The 22016-nt window shown below is 37.1% G+C and overlaps 1 protein-coding gene across 1 annotated transcript; it reads right to left on the reverse strand.

Annotated features, from left to right (window-relative positions):
• Positions 1-757: 757 nt before the first annotated feature.
• LOC101204834 (GTP-binding protein At3g49725, chloroplastic) lies at positions 758-21222 on the reverse strand. Its single transcript, XM_004137159.3, has 13 exons — positions 20587-21222; positions 20257-20321; positions 20108-20170; positions 19842-19931; positions 13115-13227; positions 12920-12988; positions 10851-10995; positions 10701-10756; positions 10552-10602; positions 10393-10447; positions 10250-10306; positions 1631-1750; positions 758-1541 (listed from the first exon to the last, which is right to left on the reverse strand). Exons 1-13 carry the CDS (start codon positions 21002-21004, stop codon positions 1062-1064), a joined length of 1782 nt encoding a protein of 593 aa, XP_004137207.1. The 5' UTR covers positions 21005-21222; the 3' UTR covers positions 758-1061.
• Positions 21223-22016: the final 794 nt, after the last annotated feature.

Raw genomic sequence — 22016 nt, forward strand, 5'->3', positions numbered from 1 at the left:
TAACAATTAAAATGAGTTTTTGCTATTTATACAAAGTAAAATTTGAAATTTAACCCTAAAAGTGAAGTAATTTTGGTTTTTTCTTATGTTATCCTTTAGTGAAATTATCAATACACCAAATATCTCATTTTTATTAATCTAGTATCCAACAGTGTATCGAACATCACGAAAATTTGTTAATCGCATGCACAGATGCTTTCCAAAGTCGAATTTGTTCACGAAAATTTGTTAATCGCATGCACAGATGCTTTCCAAAGTCGAATTTGTTCACGAAAATTTGTTAATCGCATGCACAGATGCTTTCCAAAGTCGAATTTGTTCACGAAAATTTGTTAATCGCATGCACAGATGCTTTCCAAAGTCGAATTAGTCTTTTCAAATAGTACTAACCAAAAAAATAATGGAACTTTTCTATCAAATCTCAATAAGCATCTATTTTTCATTTGTTGACTCCAAACCCATAATAATTCACATGCTTATCTAGAGCACTACCATTGTCAATATCGGTTTACAACCAAAAACTTCTCTATGATTGACCTCTTCTTGAAAACATGTTTGTCTTCTACCATTTTTACATGTGAAATACTACTTTTATTCTCAACTTGTATCTCTTTTGCTTCTCTCATTTGTGGTTCTTACGGTGCCAAAACATAAACACAAAAAGAATTATTTAAGTTTAGTTTTTGAAAAAATATGATTTGAAAGCAAAAACAGTTTCAACATTTTGCTCAATTTAAAGGCATAATTAGAAAGAACATTTGGAAAAGGAGTGGTAAGTTGTATCACCATCAACATTTGTGAAAACTAAAAGAAGGCAAAAGGCTTATTATTGTTATTATTACATCCCAGGACCATTTATCTGTACAGGACCAGAAGTTGCACTCTTGATAATCAGTACAACGTTTTCCTAAAAAGAAAAAAAATTTAACGTATGCTGAAAATGTAAGCAAAGGAGGCAAGACATGCATGAATACTAAATAATATTCAGTGCTTCATAGATATGATAGCCACACACTTGCCTGCAGCCATTGCAGATGCAAGGAATCATAATCTTCTCAAAATTAATCAGACTCCATCTGAGATGGCCTCCATTTACGATCAAAAACATTCCTCTCTAAAACGTTTTGAGCTTGCAGTTTCTCATCCTGAACCTTCAGTTTGTTATCTATGAGTTGTAGTAACTCTCCCAAACCAACCCCTAACCTAGCTGATATTCTGACATGTGGACCAGATTGATCTAATGAAGCCTGTACATCTTCTCCCATTCCCTGGCCTTTATCAGCCCAAGGGTTTTGATCCTCATCATCATCTTGCAACCAGTCATCACAACAATCACTCTCTTGTCCCTCCATCCTATTTCCAAGATGTTCTTCAGTTGCTTGCTTTATTGTAATATCACCCTTTTCCATTTCAACAATATTGTTAGTTCCAGCAGATGACAGCTTTCCTTCATTACTATCTTCTCCCGACGAATTAGCAGCCTCACCATTATCATCATCACAAGAATCATCTATACTTTCGCCTTCTTGGTGATAATCAATCTGTCCAAATTATTTCACGCATCATACATTATGGAGAAAATTGCAAATATTTTCCTACTTGTGGAGAAGAAATAAGTAAATAGAATTACCTTGTTCCAAACCTCAACCATATCTTGAAGCTTCATTTTAGAAACTCCTATTTGCTGAAGTACTTGCAAAACAGTTGATCGGTGCTCATCAAGGTTGGGAGCAGTGCAATCCACCACATGCTGCAACAATCAGGACAAAAACATTCACGTCTCATTGAAGATCCTAGACGTCTACTTCGAAATTGAATTTTACACTAAATAAGAGTTTCGGTACAATATTAGTAAGGCATACACTATTAAATTAAATTAGCATAAAAGCTAATTTTTTTTAACACAATCTTGAAGAACTCTTTTACTACTATAATTAATGTGTCCGACAACCTAGGGAACCAGAACCTTATTTAAAGGCTACAAACCAGCATTTGAAAGATTGAAACCAAGCAACCAAATAACTAAATCAACTTAAGTAACTAAAAACTGAAAAAGTAACTTGCTGTAAAAAACAGAGTAACTAATAGAAAAACAAAACATACAACTACTTAACCCTTTACCCGAGAGGATATTTAACTGAAAAGGGATTTAATCCTCAAATTAATTACATCATAAATTCTCTGAATTCTCTGAAGGAGGTAGAGGTAAGATAACCCATAGCAATTCGTTTCTTGATAGCCTCCATATTCATCCTAAAGTTTTTGAATGTTTATCTCATTTTGAGTTCCACCACATGTTGGAGCGAAGACTTGAGCATCTTACTTTTGGTTAAGGATACAATTATTTAACTAGTAGAACCGTGTTCAAATTGACTTGCTTATTTATCTCACTGCTGTGAAGCATAATTCTGTGTCATACACACTTGATGCGGCCGAGAGAGACAGAAAGTTTCCTAGAAATTCATGATGATTTTATTAAAGGTAGCCCCTTCAAATAGACAAAGGGGCTGAGAAAACCAATTTGACAAGCAATAACAAACAAACTGACAGCCAAAAACTAAGCAAGAGCATGAAAGACTCTCTTAGTAAGAGAGGTACTACATCACACACTCCTGACACGTTTGGCATGCAAATTTCTGTCCCTCGATTTACTTTTTTATTTTCAATTTCAAACAGGTATGTAAACGACTAGAGAAAAAAATTTGAAAATCCTTCTAAATATTCAAAATAATAGACTGATTTTGAAAAATAGGAAAAAAGAAAAAAAATGTTACAAATATGGTAAAACATGAGATGCATGTCAACAACAATTACACTGAGAAAAGAAAAAGAAAGAATACAAAGCATACAAAAACACCCGTCCACAAGAAGAAGCCAGAACTTTTTTCTTTTGAAACAGAAACAAGATATTTCATTGAACTAATGAAATGAGCCTAATACTATAAAAAAATAAAAGATAGCAAGTATAACAAAAGACTAAACAAAATATGAAACTCCAAGAACATAGCAAGATGATTTTCTTTTTTGTTTGTTTGAAATGGAACAAGGCTTTTTCATTGAAATAATGAAACGAATCTAAGGGTCAAAATAATAAAAAAAAAAAGATACAAGAAAAAAAAAAAGCTTAACAACAACAGAAGAAACAAGAACAAAGCTAAACAAATACATTGATAGAACTGAAAGATTTGTCCATCTAAGCTAAAAAAGACTTCGCTAATCAAAGAGACCACAATTAATACAATATGCAACAAAAAAGACATCCAGCAAGACTAAATTAAAAACTAACTGATAGAAGAAATGGTTAGAATTAGTGGGCTTAAGTCCAAGGGTAGATGGTAGAGATTTGCCCTAATTTTCTTTCCTTCTTTACAATACTGTGGTTTTCCACTTAAACTTGTGTGTTAGCTTCTATCAATTTTTTTTCTCAATATGGCATCGGAGGAATGACGACGAAACCCTAGACAACACAACTTTTAATGGAGCCTGTGCAGAGGAAGCCATTGTCAATAGAACCACATCCGAGATTCAAGCTGCTGTCGCTGCCACCGTTTATGCAAGGATAGCCGCTGCCACATGACCTCTTTCGTTAGCTTCAGACAACTCCGACAAACCCCCACCTCCAACTGAACAAGCAATTGCACGAAATCCTTCAGCCGCAGCCTTCCAAAGTCTATGCGCCGCCAAATAGCACTCAAAACACTCCGGTGACCCTTCCCCTGCAGCTGCACATGCCGACAAGTGAAGTTTTCCTTTAGCCGCAACACCTTACTGTCCATGCGCAGTCTGCCTGTTGCCCATGTGCCACCGTAGCCCCAAACTTCGTCATATCCGAAACCAAACCATCTTCCCACCACCCTATACCAGATAACTATCGAGGTGTTGGTGATCTCTATACCCATTCGGGATTCAAAGTTGGCGAGTTCTCGGACCAATCCAAACCAAAAGTGCAAGACACCACATACCAACAGTTTGCTATGGTTCGGTAGCAAATTGAAGCTCACGAGCCATCATTTGGAGCCCTCACACATACATCGATTCTTGGCATTCCGACCAACCTGCCAATGTATTCCGAGAATCCAGTAACGTCGTTCCCTTACTTACGTGTCTAGTTCTGTGGCACACACTACAGAAGTATTGACAGAAGAAAAGTTGAATGGCTAGAATTACTTTTCGTGGTCGCAATCAGTTAAAATAATCCTAAAAGAGCGCCACAAATTTGGTAGTGAGGTTTTTACAGGGAAGACACCTCACCCTCTACCAAGTGATCCACAGAAACATTACTGAAAGAGAAGGATTCCCTCATTCGGGCCACGCTCATTAACAGTAAGGAGCCACAAATTGGCAAACTCTTACTGTATGCTGCAACTGTTCAAGACATTTGGGACACAACTCAGAAACTATATTCGAAGCGTCAGAATGCCTCTCGACTCTACACACTGTACAACAAGTTCATGAACGCAAGCAAGGCCTAACGGATATAACAACCTTTTTAACAAACTCCTTATTTTGCAAGAAATTGACCTATGCAAAAAAATTGTCCGAAACTATCCTAGTGATAGCATTCAGTACTTCAAAATTGAAGAGACTAACAAAATTTACGACTCCCTTGCTGGTCTCAACTCCAAGTTTGATGGAGTCCGTGGGCATATTCTAGAAAGAGACTTGTTCCCTCTTGATGGAAGTTTGCTCTGAAGTTCGCCTTGAGGAGAATTGCACTAGCGGTTCGAATATTCTGACTACCTCTGCCATTGATTCCTCTTCCTTCAGTGCGAGGTATTCTGCATGACAGTGAGAAGCCCAACAGAAAACCGGTCCCAATCTGTGAGCACTAAGCATTGCAAGAAACAGTGGCATACCAAAGAACCGTGTTGGAAATTACATGGTCCCCAAGAGGTAAGAAATGTCCTCCTAACGACAACCAAAATTCAGGGTGGGCCTATATGAGTGAATCTGCGACCTCAACCACTTGTGAACCAGAATGATCCTAGTCCCACCACATTAGGAGCTATTGCCAAGTCAGATATGCCTCAGTCCCTCAATCTTAGGGGTGTTGATAGGAAGAACCTTTGCATTCTAGCGCCACATATCATTTGACAGGTTCCTCTAAGGATTTTGTGGCAATGAGAAAATAAGAATTGTCCATGGTAGTTTCTCTTCTATTGCAAGAAAAGGAACTATTAAATTGACGGGAAAAAATTTCCCTCAAGTCTGTCCTACATGTTCCAAAATTAGCCAGTAATCTTTTATTTGTTTCTAAACTTTCCAAAGATTCTAATTGTCATGTTACATTTTTTTAATCTTATTGCATTTTCCAAGATCAGGATTCGAGATTGCATTTTCCAAGATCAGAACTCGAGGAGGATGATTGGGAATGCTAGGATGATTGATAGTCTCTACTACTTTGATGAAAGTTCTTTTAACAATAAAATAACTCATTGTCTCAACAGTATCAGTTCTCCTCTTGTTAAAGAACATATTATACTTGGGCATCGTAGGCTCGGGCATCCTAGTTTTCTTACCTCAAATATTTATTTCCAAATTTATTTAAGGGAGTTGATTTTTAATCTTTTGATTGTGAAAGTTGTATTTTTGCAAACAAATCTTTGGTATACATATTTTCCAAAACCTTACAAGGCTTCAAAACCTTTTTATTTAATTCATATCGATGTTTGGGGTCATTCCAAAATTACGACTCATACTGGAAAAGGATGGTTTATTACTTTTATCGATGATCATACTCGTTTATCTTGGGTATATTTAATGCAAACAAAATTTGAGGTGAAAGACAATTTTAAACATTTTTACAATACGAGTTTTTTTTACGGAGATGACCTCATTTATCAATAAACAATAAGACAAAGCTCATGGTACAAGAGGATTATACAATGAGCAAACAAAACAAAACTAAAAAGGATCGGGAGGTGACCTAGGAATCTCAACGCCCCCTTAGCACCCGTATTATTACCGTCCAAGTGAATGCTAACACAACCAACACATCTCAAAAGGAAACATAGAAACAAATTGTAAGAGACTAGGAATATGTCAGGCTTCCGACTAAAATATCAAATAAAACACCCAACAATGGCTAAATAGAGGCAATACTCTGATATTCTTTATTTATATATAAGCCAAAATGTTACAATAAACGATAACAAAGATAACAAAGAAAGGAAATAACCAAAAGAACATACCAGCACCTTTTACAAGAAGGATAACCCCATACGGCTACAACAGCCTACCCATCATAAAGATGACAAAATAAAACCTAGCTACCCTCTCTCTATCAATCACTATTTATAGCCTTCATAAAATTCTCCCCAGTGAGGCCCACTTTGCACGATCTCTTTCCCTCAATCATTCTTTCTTATTATTAGCCGATGAATTCCCTTTTTTACCCTTCCTAACATATGTGTAGATAATTGGAGGTCTCACAGAATAAAGATGCGGTCAAACAAGAAGAAGTTGTAAATGTAAGAAGCACCAAAGGATGTTGCCGAAACTGAATCAATAATCAAGGAGGAAAAATGAAGGCCAGCCAATTATTAGGATATCTTGCAAAGAGAAGTCTTTAGACCGTTTACTTAGAGAGCACCACGAAGAGGCATTCGGCCAAGCGATCTCATATCGATCAGACCAAAAGGAGACTTTATTGTAAAAGGCCCAATGATTTCTCTCAAACCATAGTTCCCCAAAAGTGCCTTTTACAGTCTATTGAAATGCAAAAGAGTTTATTTCGACATTTGGCAGCTTAAACTCATTCGAACAAAATGTGCTGAAGAACCTCATGTAAACTTTCCATTCAGTAAAGGAACATGAATGAGTTTTGGTTCTTCAATGAAATTATTGAATTTCCTCATGCCATGCGACATTCTACCTCTTCGGGAAGCACTCTCCTTCAAATTTGGTCATATTAAAGACTCCTCCCAAACACCAAGCTTCTGCACTAAAACCAATGAGGGAAATAAGCACCAGCCAAATTACTTTCCTCTCTCTGTAATCGGTTAGTCTATAAAAATTGGTTGCCCAACACAACATAATGCACAGTGATTTCCATTTGACTGATAGCAGAAAGTTAACTTTCATCCTACATGGTCAACATTCCACCTGATTTTCCATGAGGTTCAAGGGAAGTCCAGCCAATTCCTTTCGAGCTCCATAGTGCTTTGAGAAGGTCAATGTCAACCTCCACTTATTTGGTTTCCTTGCTTCACTAATTCTCTGACAAATCGAACTAATTGAATTAGAACACAGGCTTCAATAGACTGAAACCAAGCTCCTTGTTTTCTACTTCTCTGACATCTCAAATCAATTTAACATCCCATGCTTTAATGAACGGAACCAGATGGAGGGGAATGTTGTTAGCCTCTGCCTTGCTGGACTCCTTTTTTTTTGGTGAAAGAAATAAATTAGCAAACTCAGCTCCAAAGGTATCTGATAGAACACTAATATAGTGTCTATGTTTATTGATATCTTCAACAGAATTACAATGAAATAAAGAACAAACAAGTAAAAGAAAACTCAAGAACAATTAAAAGGAACCCTAACCCTCTGCCCTTCCTTTCTATCAAGAAATGTTGCAGAGTCTTCACTTTAACCCAAAATATGAACACCCCTTCCTCCTATCCATTTGCCCTCTTATACAACATATTTCTAACTAACTCCCCACTGTTAGTTATACATCATACTTCACTCTAACAACTCACGTGCTTCCTCTTTCCTACCCATTCTACCATATTATAAAATAACAGGGTGTCTACCATTACATCCCTCCAATTTCACCTTGTCCTCAAGTTGAAGGGTTAGAAATTGACGTTGGAAATCAGCACAGACTTCCCATGTATCTTCATGTAATGGCTAGTCCTTCCAACCTATCAGCGCTTCCCACTGCCCTGCCGCATCCTTTCTATAGCCAAATACTTCTTCCGAATCTTCCTGCCAATCATGGTTTTCTGAACTATAAGAGATTACCGGATGTACCTCAGTAGGATCCCCTAACATTCACTTAAGTTTAGAAATATGGAACACTGTTTGAATGGCTACTTTTGCTGGTAGTTCCTTCGCTGTAGACACCTCATCTACTCCACAGAATTTTGCAATTATAGTTTTTCCATCTAAAACCCTGCATCCAATTAAGTATCCTTGATCTGAATCCGATCTGAACTTCAGCCTGCTTTTCAAAGTAACGACAAGCCAAACTCGACAGTTATCTTCTTAAGGTGCATAAAGTAGCTGGTGACAGACTCGACTTCTTATTCAGCACGAAAAAAATTACATACAAACCTCAAGCATTCTATGTACTTGCTCTTTACCTGAATATAGAAAATCTAAAAATTCCAGAAGTTCTTTAACAAACTCACAGTGATCAACCAATCCAATTATCTCACACTCGATGGAGTTTTTGATCTGAAGATATAAACGGGCATCATCATGAAGCCAATCCTTCTTCTGCTTTGCATCTTCTGGGGGATCTTCAGTCATATGATCATCCATATCAGTACTTCTCAAATAGAACATAACTGTCCGACGCCAATCATAATAATTAGATCCATTTAACTTATGTTCTGTGATCTTAGAGGCTAAGGGTATAACATTGGAGACTACCAAATTTTTTATGTCGGACATAGTAGAGTCGCACATTGATTGTAGTCCACACAAACAAAGAAAAAATCAATCCAAACAGCTGCAAAATTGGAGCAAAACCGTAGAACAATGGTGTAACCTTCAGTTTTCGTCAAACCCGAATACTCCTCGATGGACCCAATTGCACAGACTGATCGGAAACAGAGGTTTGAGAAAATCCTAGAAGATGGAGATCAAATCGAAGTTCTCACGCGCCGGCACGTGGATGTTGTGCAGAGATATTTGGGCGACGCGTGAAGCTCATGCACAGTGTTTCACAATGATCGGCGAAGGCAGACTAGGGCGGACGAAGGTGGCGCTTCTTATGGTCTGGGCAGTGTCGACAAACGGCTGGCCAAAGGTGACCTAAACTTAAGCCTAATGAAGATGGAAGCTAACGGTCATTCGAAACCCCAACGGCCCCGATACCATGTAGTCCAAAATTCAGAGAAAGTGTATTTCTTATTCATATTGAGTCAGAGTAAAGTTACATTAATATAGAGAACAAATAAACCCTAGACACTATGTACAATTACAATAAAGGACAGATGTTAAAAATATATATCATAACAATTGTCATGCCATCCCATAACCATCTTTATGCTTATATCAATTGTCATGTCATCCCATAACCACCATTCTTTTGTTGTAGTATCCTTTCTCCTTTCTTACAAATTTCTTGAAAGTTTCTTATTGGTTCTTGATAAGAGAATACTCTAAAGGGTTTCTCATTGTAATTAGATGTTTTTTGTTGGGCAATGACAACAACACACAAAAGCTTCCCCATGCAATAGTCTGTTCTAGGTTAGCAAGAGTTTCTTAGTCTTCCATTGGCAACAACTAAACTTGGCTCAAGCGACAACTCTGAAACTAAATTGGTGTAGCCTAAAGGATTAAAGGAGAGAATTTGAGAGAATCAAATAAAAATTTATTGAATACACGAGGACAATTCTCTTTAGACACTTAAAGACAAGCTAGGAAAGAAACTAGGGACTATACACACAGAGTGAAAAAGTAAAGTCCAAACAGAAACCAAAAAGGATTATTCTAAGATTTAACCAAGATTAATATAAATTTATCCCTATTTACCAATCCTACTACATCACTAGTGAAAGAATAGTAACGAAATGAAGAAGAAAAAGAGAAAAGAAGACAAGAAGAAAAGTCTGTGTTTGATTGAAGATCGTGTATGAAAAGAGAAAAATATAATATAAGATCTTTGTGTCAAACTCACTTTAAAATGCCATGCAAATGCAGCACAAGTGATATCTTATCGTCAACTTAACTAAGCCCAAAGTTCTTTTTCTTTTCCTCAGTGACTGTCTGAACAAGCTTATGCGCACCTTGACTAATCTCATAGGAAATTAATTGCTAGGTAGGTGGCTACTATACCCATGATCTCTTAGTTGGTTATTGAGACCATGTCTCCTTGTTTACCATTAGGCCAACCCACGATGGTTGCCCAAAGTCTATTTAAAACTCTTTTTGAAACCTAACAAAAGTGAAATTTAAATTTGGCCTGGAATCAATCATTCACTTGAGATCACAATTCAATGGTACTGAAGATACAAAGTACAAAGATATATGAACTCTTTGCGCATAAAAAAGAGTCAGAGCAAGCTGATCATACCACTAACAAGTCTGCTTCAACAACTTCTTCTAAAGTTGCATGAAATGCTTCGACCAACTACAGAAAAAGTTCTTTGTCTTAGCTAGAAAGATTTTAAAGAATAAATTGTAAAAGAGAAAAGTGACAGCTCATGCTTCCAATACCTGCACAGGCAAATCTGAAATAAATCCCACCGTATCACTTAGGACTACTTTTCTCCTGAAAATTATATAGACATCAAAAGGTAATAGAAAAAACCTCTGAAAATAAACGATAGAAACCACCAAAGAGTATCACTTCCAATTCATTGGACATCCTATTACCCAGAAGGAAGAAAAACACTTCTTAATCTGGGATCGACAGTTGCAAACAATCTGCATAAATTCAGATTCCGAAATCAGATGGAAAATATTGACCAAACGGTATGCAAAGTGCAAACCATTGCTCAGTAACAACTGGAAAGCACAGGTACCTAGAATCACTATAGAGATCATTGTCTGAGAGTGCACTGACTAGTGTTGACTTCCCCTGTTAAATGGATAGTACAAAAGCTGTTTAGACTTCCCCACCCCCCTCATGAAACAGAGGAAACAATCATAGATAATTGAAACCGAGCACCTACAGCATTAGTGTACCCAACAACAGCAACTGTAGCTAAATGTTGGCCATTTGAACCTCCATGCCTCTTTCGAGAAGCACGCTGCAAAGAACGTGTACGGCGGACCTCTTCAATTTGGGAATAAAGATGATTTCTTCGTTCCAAAATTCTGAAAGAATAGTTATAGAACTTAAACTACAATAGATAGGTTAAAATCAAATACGAAAATGATGTAGCCTAAGAAGCTTCGAGAAGAAATCTTCCAAGAATCAAGATTCTAAATCTTTTATTAGAACGATAACGTGTTTCATACAAGAGGGGAAGACTCCTTTTTATAGAGTTTTATTACAAGTCGGGTGTTTTTTTAAATATTACAAGGAACGTAAAAATTAACCTATTCTTCTTTACATCAGAAAAGGAGAAGTCAAGGGGTACAATAGGACTTATCCATTAACAAAAGAAAGAATTTCATACATGATATGCAATTTCAAAATTGGGGAGGAAAGCAAAGCCCCATGTCAAAAAGAGATTACGCAAAAAATACTTCAATTGGCAAAAGGCATTTGAAGGAAAAAATTCAATTCTACCATCAAATTTGTGAAGTAACAATTTTTACACTGACCTTTCAATTTCATCAAATTGCACCCCAAACTTAGAAAAGTGTTGCAATCTTAACTTTATACTTGAAAGTATATTGCAATTTATATTATGGAATAAGTTTCCATTTGAAAATTTGTTAAAAACAAGTTCTCTCAATTATAAAACATATATATGGGAAAAATTGAAGATAAACTAAACTTGGTGAGTTTTAGCAAAGTTATACAATGGTTAATTTGTGGATTTTTTTTTTTTTTTAAAGGAAAAGAGTCTCTTAATTCATATAGATATTAAATAAAGAGACTAATGCTCTAAGTATATTAGGGCTATACAAAGAGCTTAGAAAATAAAGTATAAACAAGATCAGCAGGCACACCAAACATCTCAACTAGGTGACACCCATTTAGTGCCCTCATTATATCATTCAAACATAACATCAAAAACCACGACCGAGACTTATATATTTCCGCCATTACAAAAAAAACAAAAAGACTATAAATCACTAGCCTTACAATGGATTCAACAATGTAACATACAGAAGACCTAAATTAAAAGGTGCAAAAAGAGATTAAACTCAAAACAAGTAGATTAATCTGGGAAAATAAAAACTCTCCAATTTGTGGATTATTCAAACTTAAATATATGCAAAACTTTATACATTGAAATGAGTAACTTAACATAAATTTTTATCTTACTTATAAAATAAGTGGCTGAATTAGCAAAAATTGAATAAAAATTGCAACCTAACTATGCCTTGGGTCCAATTTGATGAAATTGAAAGTTTATGGTGGAAATTGATATAACATCACAAGTTGGGAAAAAATTGAAGCTTTCCCTTATTTAAACTATAATTTTAGGTAGGTGAGATAAGTTTACACCAAGATAGAGATTAAAAAATATATCTAAGAAACGATCAAAAGAATTCTCCTTATGGAAGATTCTATGGTTCCGTTCAATTCAAGCCACATGCTCCCAAAGAAAGGCCGTGGTGAACTGAAGCCAAAACACCTCTCTCTTGAAAAGGTGTTCCATTATTATCTAATATAGGGATGTCTGTATGCATGTAGAGGGCCACATACCAACTGAAAATGGAGAGATTATAATTCCAAGAGTCCAGCAAGAGGCAATATAAGGACACGTGGCCACTCGCATATTCTTCTTCCTGAAGGGAACGACATCCTAGGGGATACAGCACGTATTGGGAGTCTGTTTTAATTTTCTTAAAAAAAAATTAAATAAACTAAAACACTTGCAATAGGTTTTTATTCTTTCGCGACTAAGCTTCCAAAGTACCAAACAAGCTCAAGTCTCCAGATATTGGTTTTATATTTTTGCATGTTTGTTTTGACAATGAAGTTGGAGTTCCTCATTGTCCCATTGTTTTGCCTTTCTTGGGCTTGCAATCTTAATCTTCTAATTATTATTCCATTTTTTATTAAATTGTTTGCAAGAAAGGAATTCCAAATAAAATTTCAGTATTTAGCATCTTATTCAACCTTCGCCGCTGGAGTTGAAGTTCAGTCTCTCCTGCACCACTTATAAAGCCACGCCCCCCACTCCCTCTCCTGCAATTAGATAACTTCACAAATAAAATACTCGCTGCATCGATTAATGAAAAACCAGAAAGAAATGACAACTTTGATTGTTAAAGTTTTTCTCATTGCAAAGCAGGTAAATGCAGTATACTCTACCCTCTGGCACTAACAACTTCAGCTTCTCCCCTAGCACCAAATGCATAACGTCCATCAAGGCCACGTACACGAACGAGTCTTGATTTTTTATACATTAAAGCAGCCAGTTCAGCCTATAAATAATAAAAAGAAACACACAGCAATTAAATAGGGGAGATGATTTATAAATGTAAATTACATAGAAGATATTGGGGGACTTTTTCTCTGCCCTGTGAAGCAAAAGAAAAGGTGAAAATGTTAGCAATTTTAGAAATTTAAAGAAAATTCTAAGAATTTCTTGATCTCTGGAAAACTAAATTTAAAATTCCAAGCACCATAACACCAAAGGTTGAAACTAGAGATCAAAGTTGAACGATTGAGGACAGGAATGATGTTTTTGTTAGGATACTTCCTAACAAGAATAAGATTTGAATATGATGAAATATAGCTATAAAACAAATATAAGATAAACCCAAGTAAAAGGCACTTGGAACCTCTCTCTTAGGTACTCTCACCCAAGTTCTAGATCACTCTATAGAATAACCACCTCCTCATTCACTTACCGTCCCTTTATTTATAACATGTAGTAACCACCCTTATGCAATAACTACGAGTAACTCCCTATCTATCTAATTACCCTTATGCCCCTTAACTAACATAAACTAAATATCCAGTACCTAACAATTTCCTACCAAAGCTGTGCAACAGAAGATAGAGTCTATGCCAACCCAATGGACACAAAGCAAGTATACCCACCAAACACACCTAACTTGCAAAAATAATTTTTTTTATATATACATGAGTGTCCGGGCCAACTTACATGCACCTCAAATAATCTCAAGGGACAAACTGTCTGAGCCGACAATGTTTGGATTTCAAAGAAAGTCATAGAAAATTAATTCCTGGGCAAGTGGCCATGATGTAGTCTAAGTAGTCTCCCGGAGAAATCCTCCAAGAACCAAGATTGTGAATCTTTCATTAGAATGAACAATGTATTGAATGTTTCATACAAGAGGGGAATACTCCTATTTACAGAGTTTTATTACAGGTGGGGTAAAAAGGAAATTAAATTAGAATATTAACTAACTACCCAAATAACCCATACTCTTCTTACACCATTCTACCCCTCCAAAAAGAAAACTTGTCCTTGAGTTTTAGAAAGAAAAAAATTAGGAAGCCAACAATGAATGACTAAACCAACCTCCTATATTTTAACAAAAATACTATGATCAAAGGGATAAATTCGAGACAAAAAAATCAATATTGCCACCAAAAGATGAACCTCTCCATCGACCATAAACTCAAAAAAGATACTTCCTTCAAGCTCATTTTAAACCATATTCAAAGGATCAATCACAAAAGAATTAACTTCCAAAAAAAAGCCTTCAAGAATCACATTTTTCTTCATCATTTGCTTTGAGTTTATTTGAGGTTGTGGTATTCGATCTCTCTTTTTCTTTTTAAGGAAGCCGACATCTTTATTGATAATATTAAAGATCAAAGTACAAAAGGTTTATACAAAGAGCGAAAATAAAGAGACAAAAGAATCAATGGCCGCATCTAGACATCTCAACCAGGTTGACACCCCCTTAGCACCCTCATCACGTCCAACAAGGATTACAACCCAAAATACAAATACAAAAGTATCAAATCCAATGTGGAATAATTAAAAGAAGCTTGATACAGCTCATTGCAATTTTGACTTGTATTTAGTTCTTGTTTTGCTCGGGTTCTAAAAGGTCTTGTCCAGCTCATTGTAATTTCATTATGTTCTCTCTTGCGGTTTACGTTGTATATGTTCTTTTAGTCCTTTTTGCTCTTGGTATATCTCTCTTGTACTTTAAGCATTAATCTCTTTTATTTATTTTAATAAAGAGGCTTGTTTCCGTTTCAAAAAAAAAAAAAAAATAATTGTTACAAGATAGACAATATAAAACTATGAAACAAGAATAAAAAGACATCAAACATGAGGCATAAAGATGGTGGCTTCTAATGATCAAGAAAAATAAAGGCATGCCAATAAAGGTTGATCTCTTATATGAAAAGATTCGAAAGTTTTGCATAAACACCAAGTTGCAGTGTTCCGATTGGCTATCTCAAAACGGTCTAACCAGCTCATTAGAAGCCACATTTGGTGGGTCGTTTTTGGACGATTATTTGATTTCCGCCTCAACATTTAGAGTTTTGATGTTCAATACCTCTTTTCCATTTTCTTCATTGGGTTTTTCATTTTCATTTGAGACTACTACCAAATCAACATTTTCAATTTCTTCTTTTTGATCTTATACTTCATTCGAGTGAGTGTTTCCCCAATCACCTCCATCAATGACGCAAGTCTCTACAAGATTTTCTCCAAATTAATCTTCAAAATTTTCTGTACGGTACCTAGATAAGTATATTAGTATGGTATGAACAGTAAGTGGTCTCTAGTCATTAGGTAGAAATATATTGGGATAATTAGTATGATTAGTAGTAAGGGTATTACGGTAAGGGATAAGGGGTATTCTAGTAATTACCCATTAAATTTGTTGAGTGATAAATTAGTGGGAGAGTGTACAAAAAGGAGAGAGTATTTTGTAAGAAATTTCCTTTGGGAAATATCGGGAGAGAGTAGCCCTCTCGAAAAGTTATGTTATATTGTAGTTTCTTCATTGATATTGCAATATAAATCTATCTTTTAGTGTTCTTCGAGTGTTCTTGGTGTTCTTGAGTCTCTTAGTTAGGTGAGATCCTAACAAACATTGATATTGATTTTCTCCCCATTTAATATTGATTTTCACTTGTTAGGCCTTATTCATATTTCAAGTCCACAAGTGAGGGGGAGTGTTATATATTATATTAAATTTAACTTACCTGCAAGCTTAAGCTTTTGGGTTGAATTGCTGATTTAAGAGTTAGAAATCTTGGAATTGATGCAACAAACATTGAAAGATTACAAACAAGGTTGTGCTCACAGAGTGAAGGAAAGGGAAGAAAGAACCCTAGCAACCATCCAAGTAAAGAAGGAAAACCTTGTTCAGAAACTGTCTAGTCAAGTTCGAAAGGTTGCTTCACGACGTCGATCTTACTTGAGATTGCTTCCTAAAAAGCTAAGGAGAATCAAGCAGCCAAGCAAGAAGGAAAGAAGGAAAGGAGAAAAGAGGATGCTTCGGCAAAGACAGAATAAAGAACTGCATAAGAAGGAAAAGGTAAGAACGTTCAAAATCTAAAAATAGCAAAAGTTAGTGAGATGAGAAAGAGAAGAAGGAGACAACTAGCATGCAGGAAGAACAACTGGTGGTAAAAAGGGGGAAAAATCAAGATAGTGGTCTGAAGAAGAAACAAAGGAAGAAGCACCTCTCAACAAACCTGTGTTTGGAGAGGGGAAGAGTGTGCAAAAGAAGAGACGTGAGAAAAAGAGATATCCATTGTGTAAGTGATCAAAAAATCGAGGACGCATGCAGAAGAAGAAACGACAAATGACAACATCATCTGAGATGGAGTTGCAGGGGAGGCGTCATTACAAGTTTGGTGAAAACATGATGGAAAATTTGGAGAATTCCAACCTTGAAAATAAAGGACAGCAAAGATTGCTTGTGTGGCAGAAGAGGAAGGCTCTAATGAAGAAAAAGTTGCTCAGAAATGCAGCGGATTGCCATCAAAGATGATGAGAACGCTAAGGGGGTGTGAACCTCGTTGTGATGTTTGGGTGTGTCCCCTGATCTCTAGATCTCTTTTATTTGTACTCTTAGTATATATTTGTACTCTTAGTATATATCTCTTGTACTTTGAGTTTGTTTTGATATAATAAAGAGACGTCTCCTGTTAAAAAAAATACAAAGATGGCAAGGAGTCCCTTGGGTGGAATTGTATGTAGGAAGAAAATATCAGGAGGACAAGGAGGATGGAAACACTGTATAGGGCACATGACAATGAGCCATGGTGGTCGGAGTCGTTGATCTTATCGGAAGAAGACTGAACTACGGTGGCTAAACAAGTTGGCTTGGGGAAATGGTAAATCGTGTGAAGTGGGGGAAAGAAAAGTTGTTTTCCACATGAACGGTAAAGGGTGAGGGCAAGAAAGAGGGAATCAAGGAAAAAAGCAACATACATTATTTACGTGGGATTCACACTTTTGAATGGGCCAATTTTTTTTATAAAAAAACTAGGGGGATAATGGATATGTTGGAATTAGTGGGCTTGGCCCTTAGGGTATTTATGGAAAGATCATGGAAATATTTATCCTAATTCCTAAATCTTTTCCTTTTTTATTCCCTTGTGTATTCTATTTATTCTCCCTCATTGTACCTACTGTAAAATTTATCGAAAAATATCATGGTTTTTGTCTCGGTACTCGGGTTTCCACATAAATTTGTGTGTTTTGTCTCTACTTTCAATATGGTATCAGAGCAGGACATTGAACAAATCCTAAACAACACAACTAGTGATGAAAATCAAACAGAGGAGACAGCCACTAGTTTTAGTGCCGCCATCCCCGCCGCCGTCAATGTTCGGATCAGTGCTGCCATGGACGAATGGTTACGCTGCCTTCAGACAACGCCGGAAAATTTCCTCATCTCTTTTCTAAAGTTGATGTTTCTTCCTTATCTTGTGATGTGTGCATACACGCTAAACAACACCGAGTCTTGTATCCCTCGCAACCCTATAAGCCAACCCGACCTTTTACTATTGTCTATAGTGATGTTTGGGGACCATCCAAGGTCATTACCTCCTCGGGGAAACGATGGTTTGTGACCTTTATTGATGACCATACTCGTCTCACTTGGGTTTTCCTGATCTCCAACAAATCCGAAGTTACCTCCACATTCCAGGACTTCTACCACACCATAGAAAAGCAATTTAATACAAAGATTGCAATCCCACGAGGTGATAATGGTTGTGAGTTTCAAAATCACTCTCTTAATGGGTTCTTATCTTCTACAAAGTTCCCGTGCTTACACCCCCAACAAATGGGCTTGCCGAACGAAAAAATCGTCACCGAAGTTGCTCGTTCCCTTATGATGTCTACTTCTCTTCCTTCCTATCTCTGGGGTGATGTCATTCTCATTGTCGCTCATCTCATCAACCACATGTCTTCTCATGTCCTTCACTTCTAGACACCGTTAGTTTGCCTCAAAGAATCCTATCCTGCCACTCGTCTTATCCATGTTGTTCCCCTTCGGGAAACACTACCTATGTCCATAGCCATGGTCCTAACCAAACTAAATTTACCCTTAGGGCTCAGTGTCACGTCCCACAAAATGACCCCAATTTTTACACCAAAACGTGCCATAAGGTTCCCAAAGCCAAGCCAAGAAGGAGCCAACCATGCCCATTTGACAACCCAACACGACCATGTGACAGCCCACATGTTCCCATGGCACTAGCATGTGCCCACGGAAGGCAGTCCACGAGCACCGCATGCATGTCGCAACACGTGCCCATGACAGCCCATGTGCTTGTACAGATGCACACTCCATGGGCACCATCAGATAAGCGCCAAGCGCCAAGCACCAGCGCCACCCAGATAGCCCTTGTGCACGGGCAAATGCACATGGATCTTTGGCCAGCCTATCAGGCGCACACACAGGCACCCATGCCCACCAAACAGTCGCCCATCACAACCCACACATGGCGCAGGCGGCACACGTGCGCGGCGACGTGCAGCCAGCTCAATGCACGCATGCGACAGACGTGCGCCTCATGTCCAAACAGTCTCAGAAGCTTCTAGAAGGCCCCATACACGCCCATGTGCATGCTGCACCACCCATGCACGGCCCAGACAGCTTCGAAAGGCTATAGAAGGCCCTAGACAGTGCCATAACGTGCTAGAATGGTCCAGACACACCCGAAAAGGCCCTGGAACGTGCTGGAACGTGCTGGAAGGATACCATGACGATCAGGAAGTGTCATGAAAGGTCCAATCTTATCTAGAATGTTCTAGGCTCCATTGTAAATTGCTAAACTATCTTGTAATCTCTAGAATGTGCCTTCGTCGACCTTCTAAGGCCCTAGGTCGGTTGGGAAGGCCTATAAATACTTGGAAGGGCTCTCATTTGTAATCACTTAGCCAAATCTTGTAAGACCTTGTGAAGTATCAAGGAAACCCTTGTAAACTTAAGACCTTGTGAAGTATCAAGATCCATAATCAAGGCATATACATTCCCAAAAGCTCCCTCAAGCTTCCACTCTTGCCAACATTTTCACATATCCTAAGTGCCTTTGTTGCACTAATCAACTTCCGCTGTCATACTTATCTTTGTTTACCTATAGTGCTTGGTGCACTAAACCTCTCAAAGGCTTACTTGGCTACACGGGCATCATAAACAAGCCAAGTGCCACACAGCTGGTTAGCTTGAAAATAACCACGTGACATCAGGCTTGCATGTTTGTTGAGTATCCTCTGCATCAAGGAGCCTATAAATGCTTCCATCCATCTTCAAGTAAGTACTTTGTTACGATGGATGTCACCTTTATTGAAGATCGTCCTTTTTTTCCCGTTAGCATACTTCAAGGGGAGAGTGTGAATGAAGAGTCTAACTATATGCTTCCCTTGGAGTCTACTTGAGTGTTAAGTCACTTTTTATTTCATCAATGAAAAGCTTTCTAGTGTAGTTGCATATGGTTGCAACAAAACAATAATTCATGAACCAAATAGAAACAGTAACAACAAAATGAAAAATGAGTCCTATCCCTTTACTCAATGACTATAAGTATAGTCTAGCAATAACAAGGCAATGATGTGTTTAATTGGGACCATAAAAAAAACCTGTAACTTTGCCTCCTTCGTGTAGGCATGAGCATTGAATATCTCTATTATGAGACCCACGCGATCCAATACAGGTTTATTCCACGCCCACTGCCAAAAAATTAAAGGAGCATACAATCAAGAACAAAGATTATTGCAAGCACACACATATATAATCTGAGTGAAAACACAACATATACACAAACTTTTTTCTCCAAGACCATGAGTGTGTATTTGTTCAAGGTCGAACTAACCGGCTGCAAGAAAATGAATATACACAAGCATACCTCCAAATTCCTTTGCTGACTACCAGAGAGAGTGGCATTTACAAAAATAGCATCGACTTCACTCTGATAAGATTTTAAACTGATAAATATTTAGTTCAATGACCACATCGTACAGCTATTCGCACACAAAGAAACCAAATTACCACTACCTTCGATTCTGCCGCATTCAAATGGCATTTGATGGTGTCCACAGTCCCTGGTCCAAAATATGTATCTGGCAAATATAAAACACAATGAGAAGAAAAAGAAAAAAACAATGACATGATGCAATGGTTAACCATCTGGATCATATGCTAGCCAATTAACTCGACGTGTAAAAATAAAAAGGTCCAGTTCCTACTAGTATCCTTGACACCCAAATGTTATTGGTCCAAGGAGCCAATTACAATATCTGAAGTATGATCTTTCAGCGGCAATTAAATAAACAGTGCAATTTATAAGCAAAAGAAGTGAACAGAATTCAAATCTTTTGGACTAACCAGCGCGAGCCCCTCTTACAGAAGGATTTTGAACTACGACGTAAGGGGGTACATCCTTGTCGAAAAAATCAATATGAAAATAGCCATCTCGTTGTTCTTCTAGAGAATTTGCAAGGCACAAAGCCTCGTTTAGCTTCGCTTGCAGAAATGTATAAGGACGAAGACGAGGTTGAACAACGAAGAGTTTCGGCGGAGCTGTTAGGTCTCTATTGAAAAGAGAAAGGTCGTCGCTATCTTCCTTCTTGTGTTTGGACGAGTGGGAGAACGGAGAAGAGAGAATCAAAATCCGAGAATGCAACAGCTTGGAGGAAGGAGAATTAGATGGCAGTAGACAGCTTGTTGAGGCGGAACATACAGTGTTTACGTAATGGGCGAGAGGGCTGACACGAGGTTGCGATAGAGAGATGATTCTCAACATTTGGAAGAATCGGTCCTTCAGTTTCAGCAGTATCCACACGTAGTATAGCAATGTTCAAAAACTACTTATTCGATCATACATACATTCCTAGATTTTACCCTACCAGAATCAGTACACAAACCAGAGTCAAGTTTTAACTAAAAGGACTGAGTTGGATTGTTAAAGAAAACTAAACACTGCACTCATGATTCAAAATTATGTTTCTCATCTTCTTCTTCAAAAACTCTTCTAATTACTTTCTTCTATGATAATTTATCAACTTAATTTCTTTCAAACTAAGGTTTTAGAGTTTTTGACATTTTGTTTCTCGTAAGAGGAGAGTGATTCTTGAGTAACGAGCTAGGTCATTTGTGGGATGGACTCATTTTTATGTGCCATGTCTTCATTTTTTTCTTCAGCTATATGCCACATCATTTAAAAATTTAACATATCAATTCGAGTCTAGCCACCACCTAATCTCATAATGGCAAATTGTTTTGTTGCGCACAAAAAAAATATTCTTTTTTATTTATTTTTTAAAATGAAAACAAACTGCCACATGGCAGTTTCTTAGCAGCTGCCTTTTTATTTTTTATTTTTTTTTCTAGAAAGCTCTTTCATTTACCTGTCAATTAGCTCACACAATACAAACCCCTTATGCTCATTTTGATTTGGCTACTTCTTTGTATTCAAAGCTCTATAGAATTGAAGGTAGGATATCTACAATGGTTGCAATGCTTTCGTCCATTTATAGTTTCAAATTTTGGCTTTTTCTAGTTGTATTTGTTTTTCTTTTAATGTATTGATTTATCACTGTTTTTCTATCACCTTGTATTCTTTAGCATTATTCTCTTCATTTCTCAATGAATAATGTCAATTTTCCTTTTCCAAAATACGTAAACCAGCATCAAACTGCGATTGAATAACTTGACTTCCAGCTCACAATATGGGTTATTTTGCCTCCCCCTACCATTCCCTTCCAAAGGAAGTTTCTCATAAGAGGTAGCTGAGTGAGACATTTAGAATTAAAAGA

This window comes from Cucumis sativus, chromosome 4 (genome assembly GCF_000004075.3).
Source record: "Cucumis sativus cultivar 9930 chromosome 4, Cucumber_9930_V3, whole genome shotgun sequence".
In the NCBI taxonomy this organism is placed as follows: domain Eukaryota; kingdom Viridiplantae; phylum Streptophyta; class Magnoliopsida; order Cucurbitales; family Cucurbitaceae; genus Cucumis; species Cucumis sativus.

Excerpts from the sequence above, each read along its gene's own strand:
- LOC101204834 (XM_004137159.3), bottom strand. The coding sequence starts at position 21,004 with ATGTTGAGAATCATCTCTCTATCGCAACCTCGTGTCAGCCCTCTCGCC. Across the intron at positions 19,932-20,107 it reads GTCAGCAAAGGAATTTGGAG|TGGGCGTGGAATAAACCTGT; the intron begins GTATGCTTGTGT and ends ATTTTTTGGCAG. Across the intron at positions 10,996-12,919 it reads CTTCAACTCCAGCGGCGAAG|AATTTTGGAACGAAGAAATC; the intron begins GTTGAATAAGAT and ends CTATTCTTTCAG.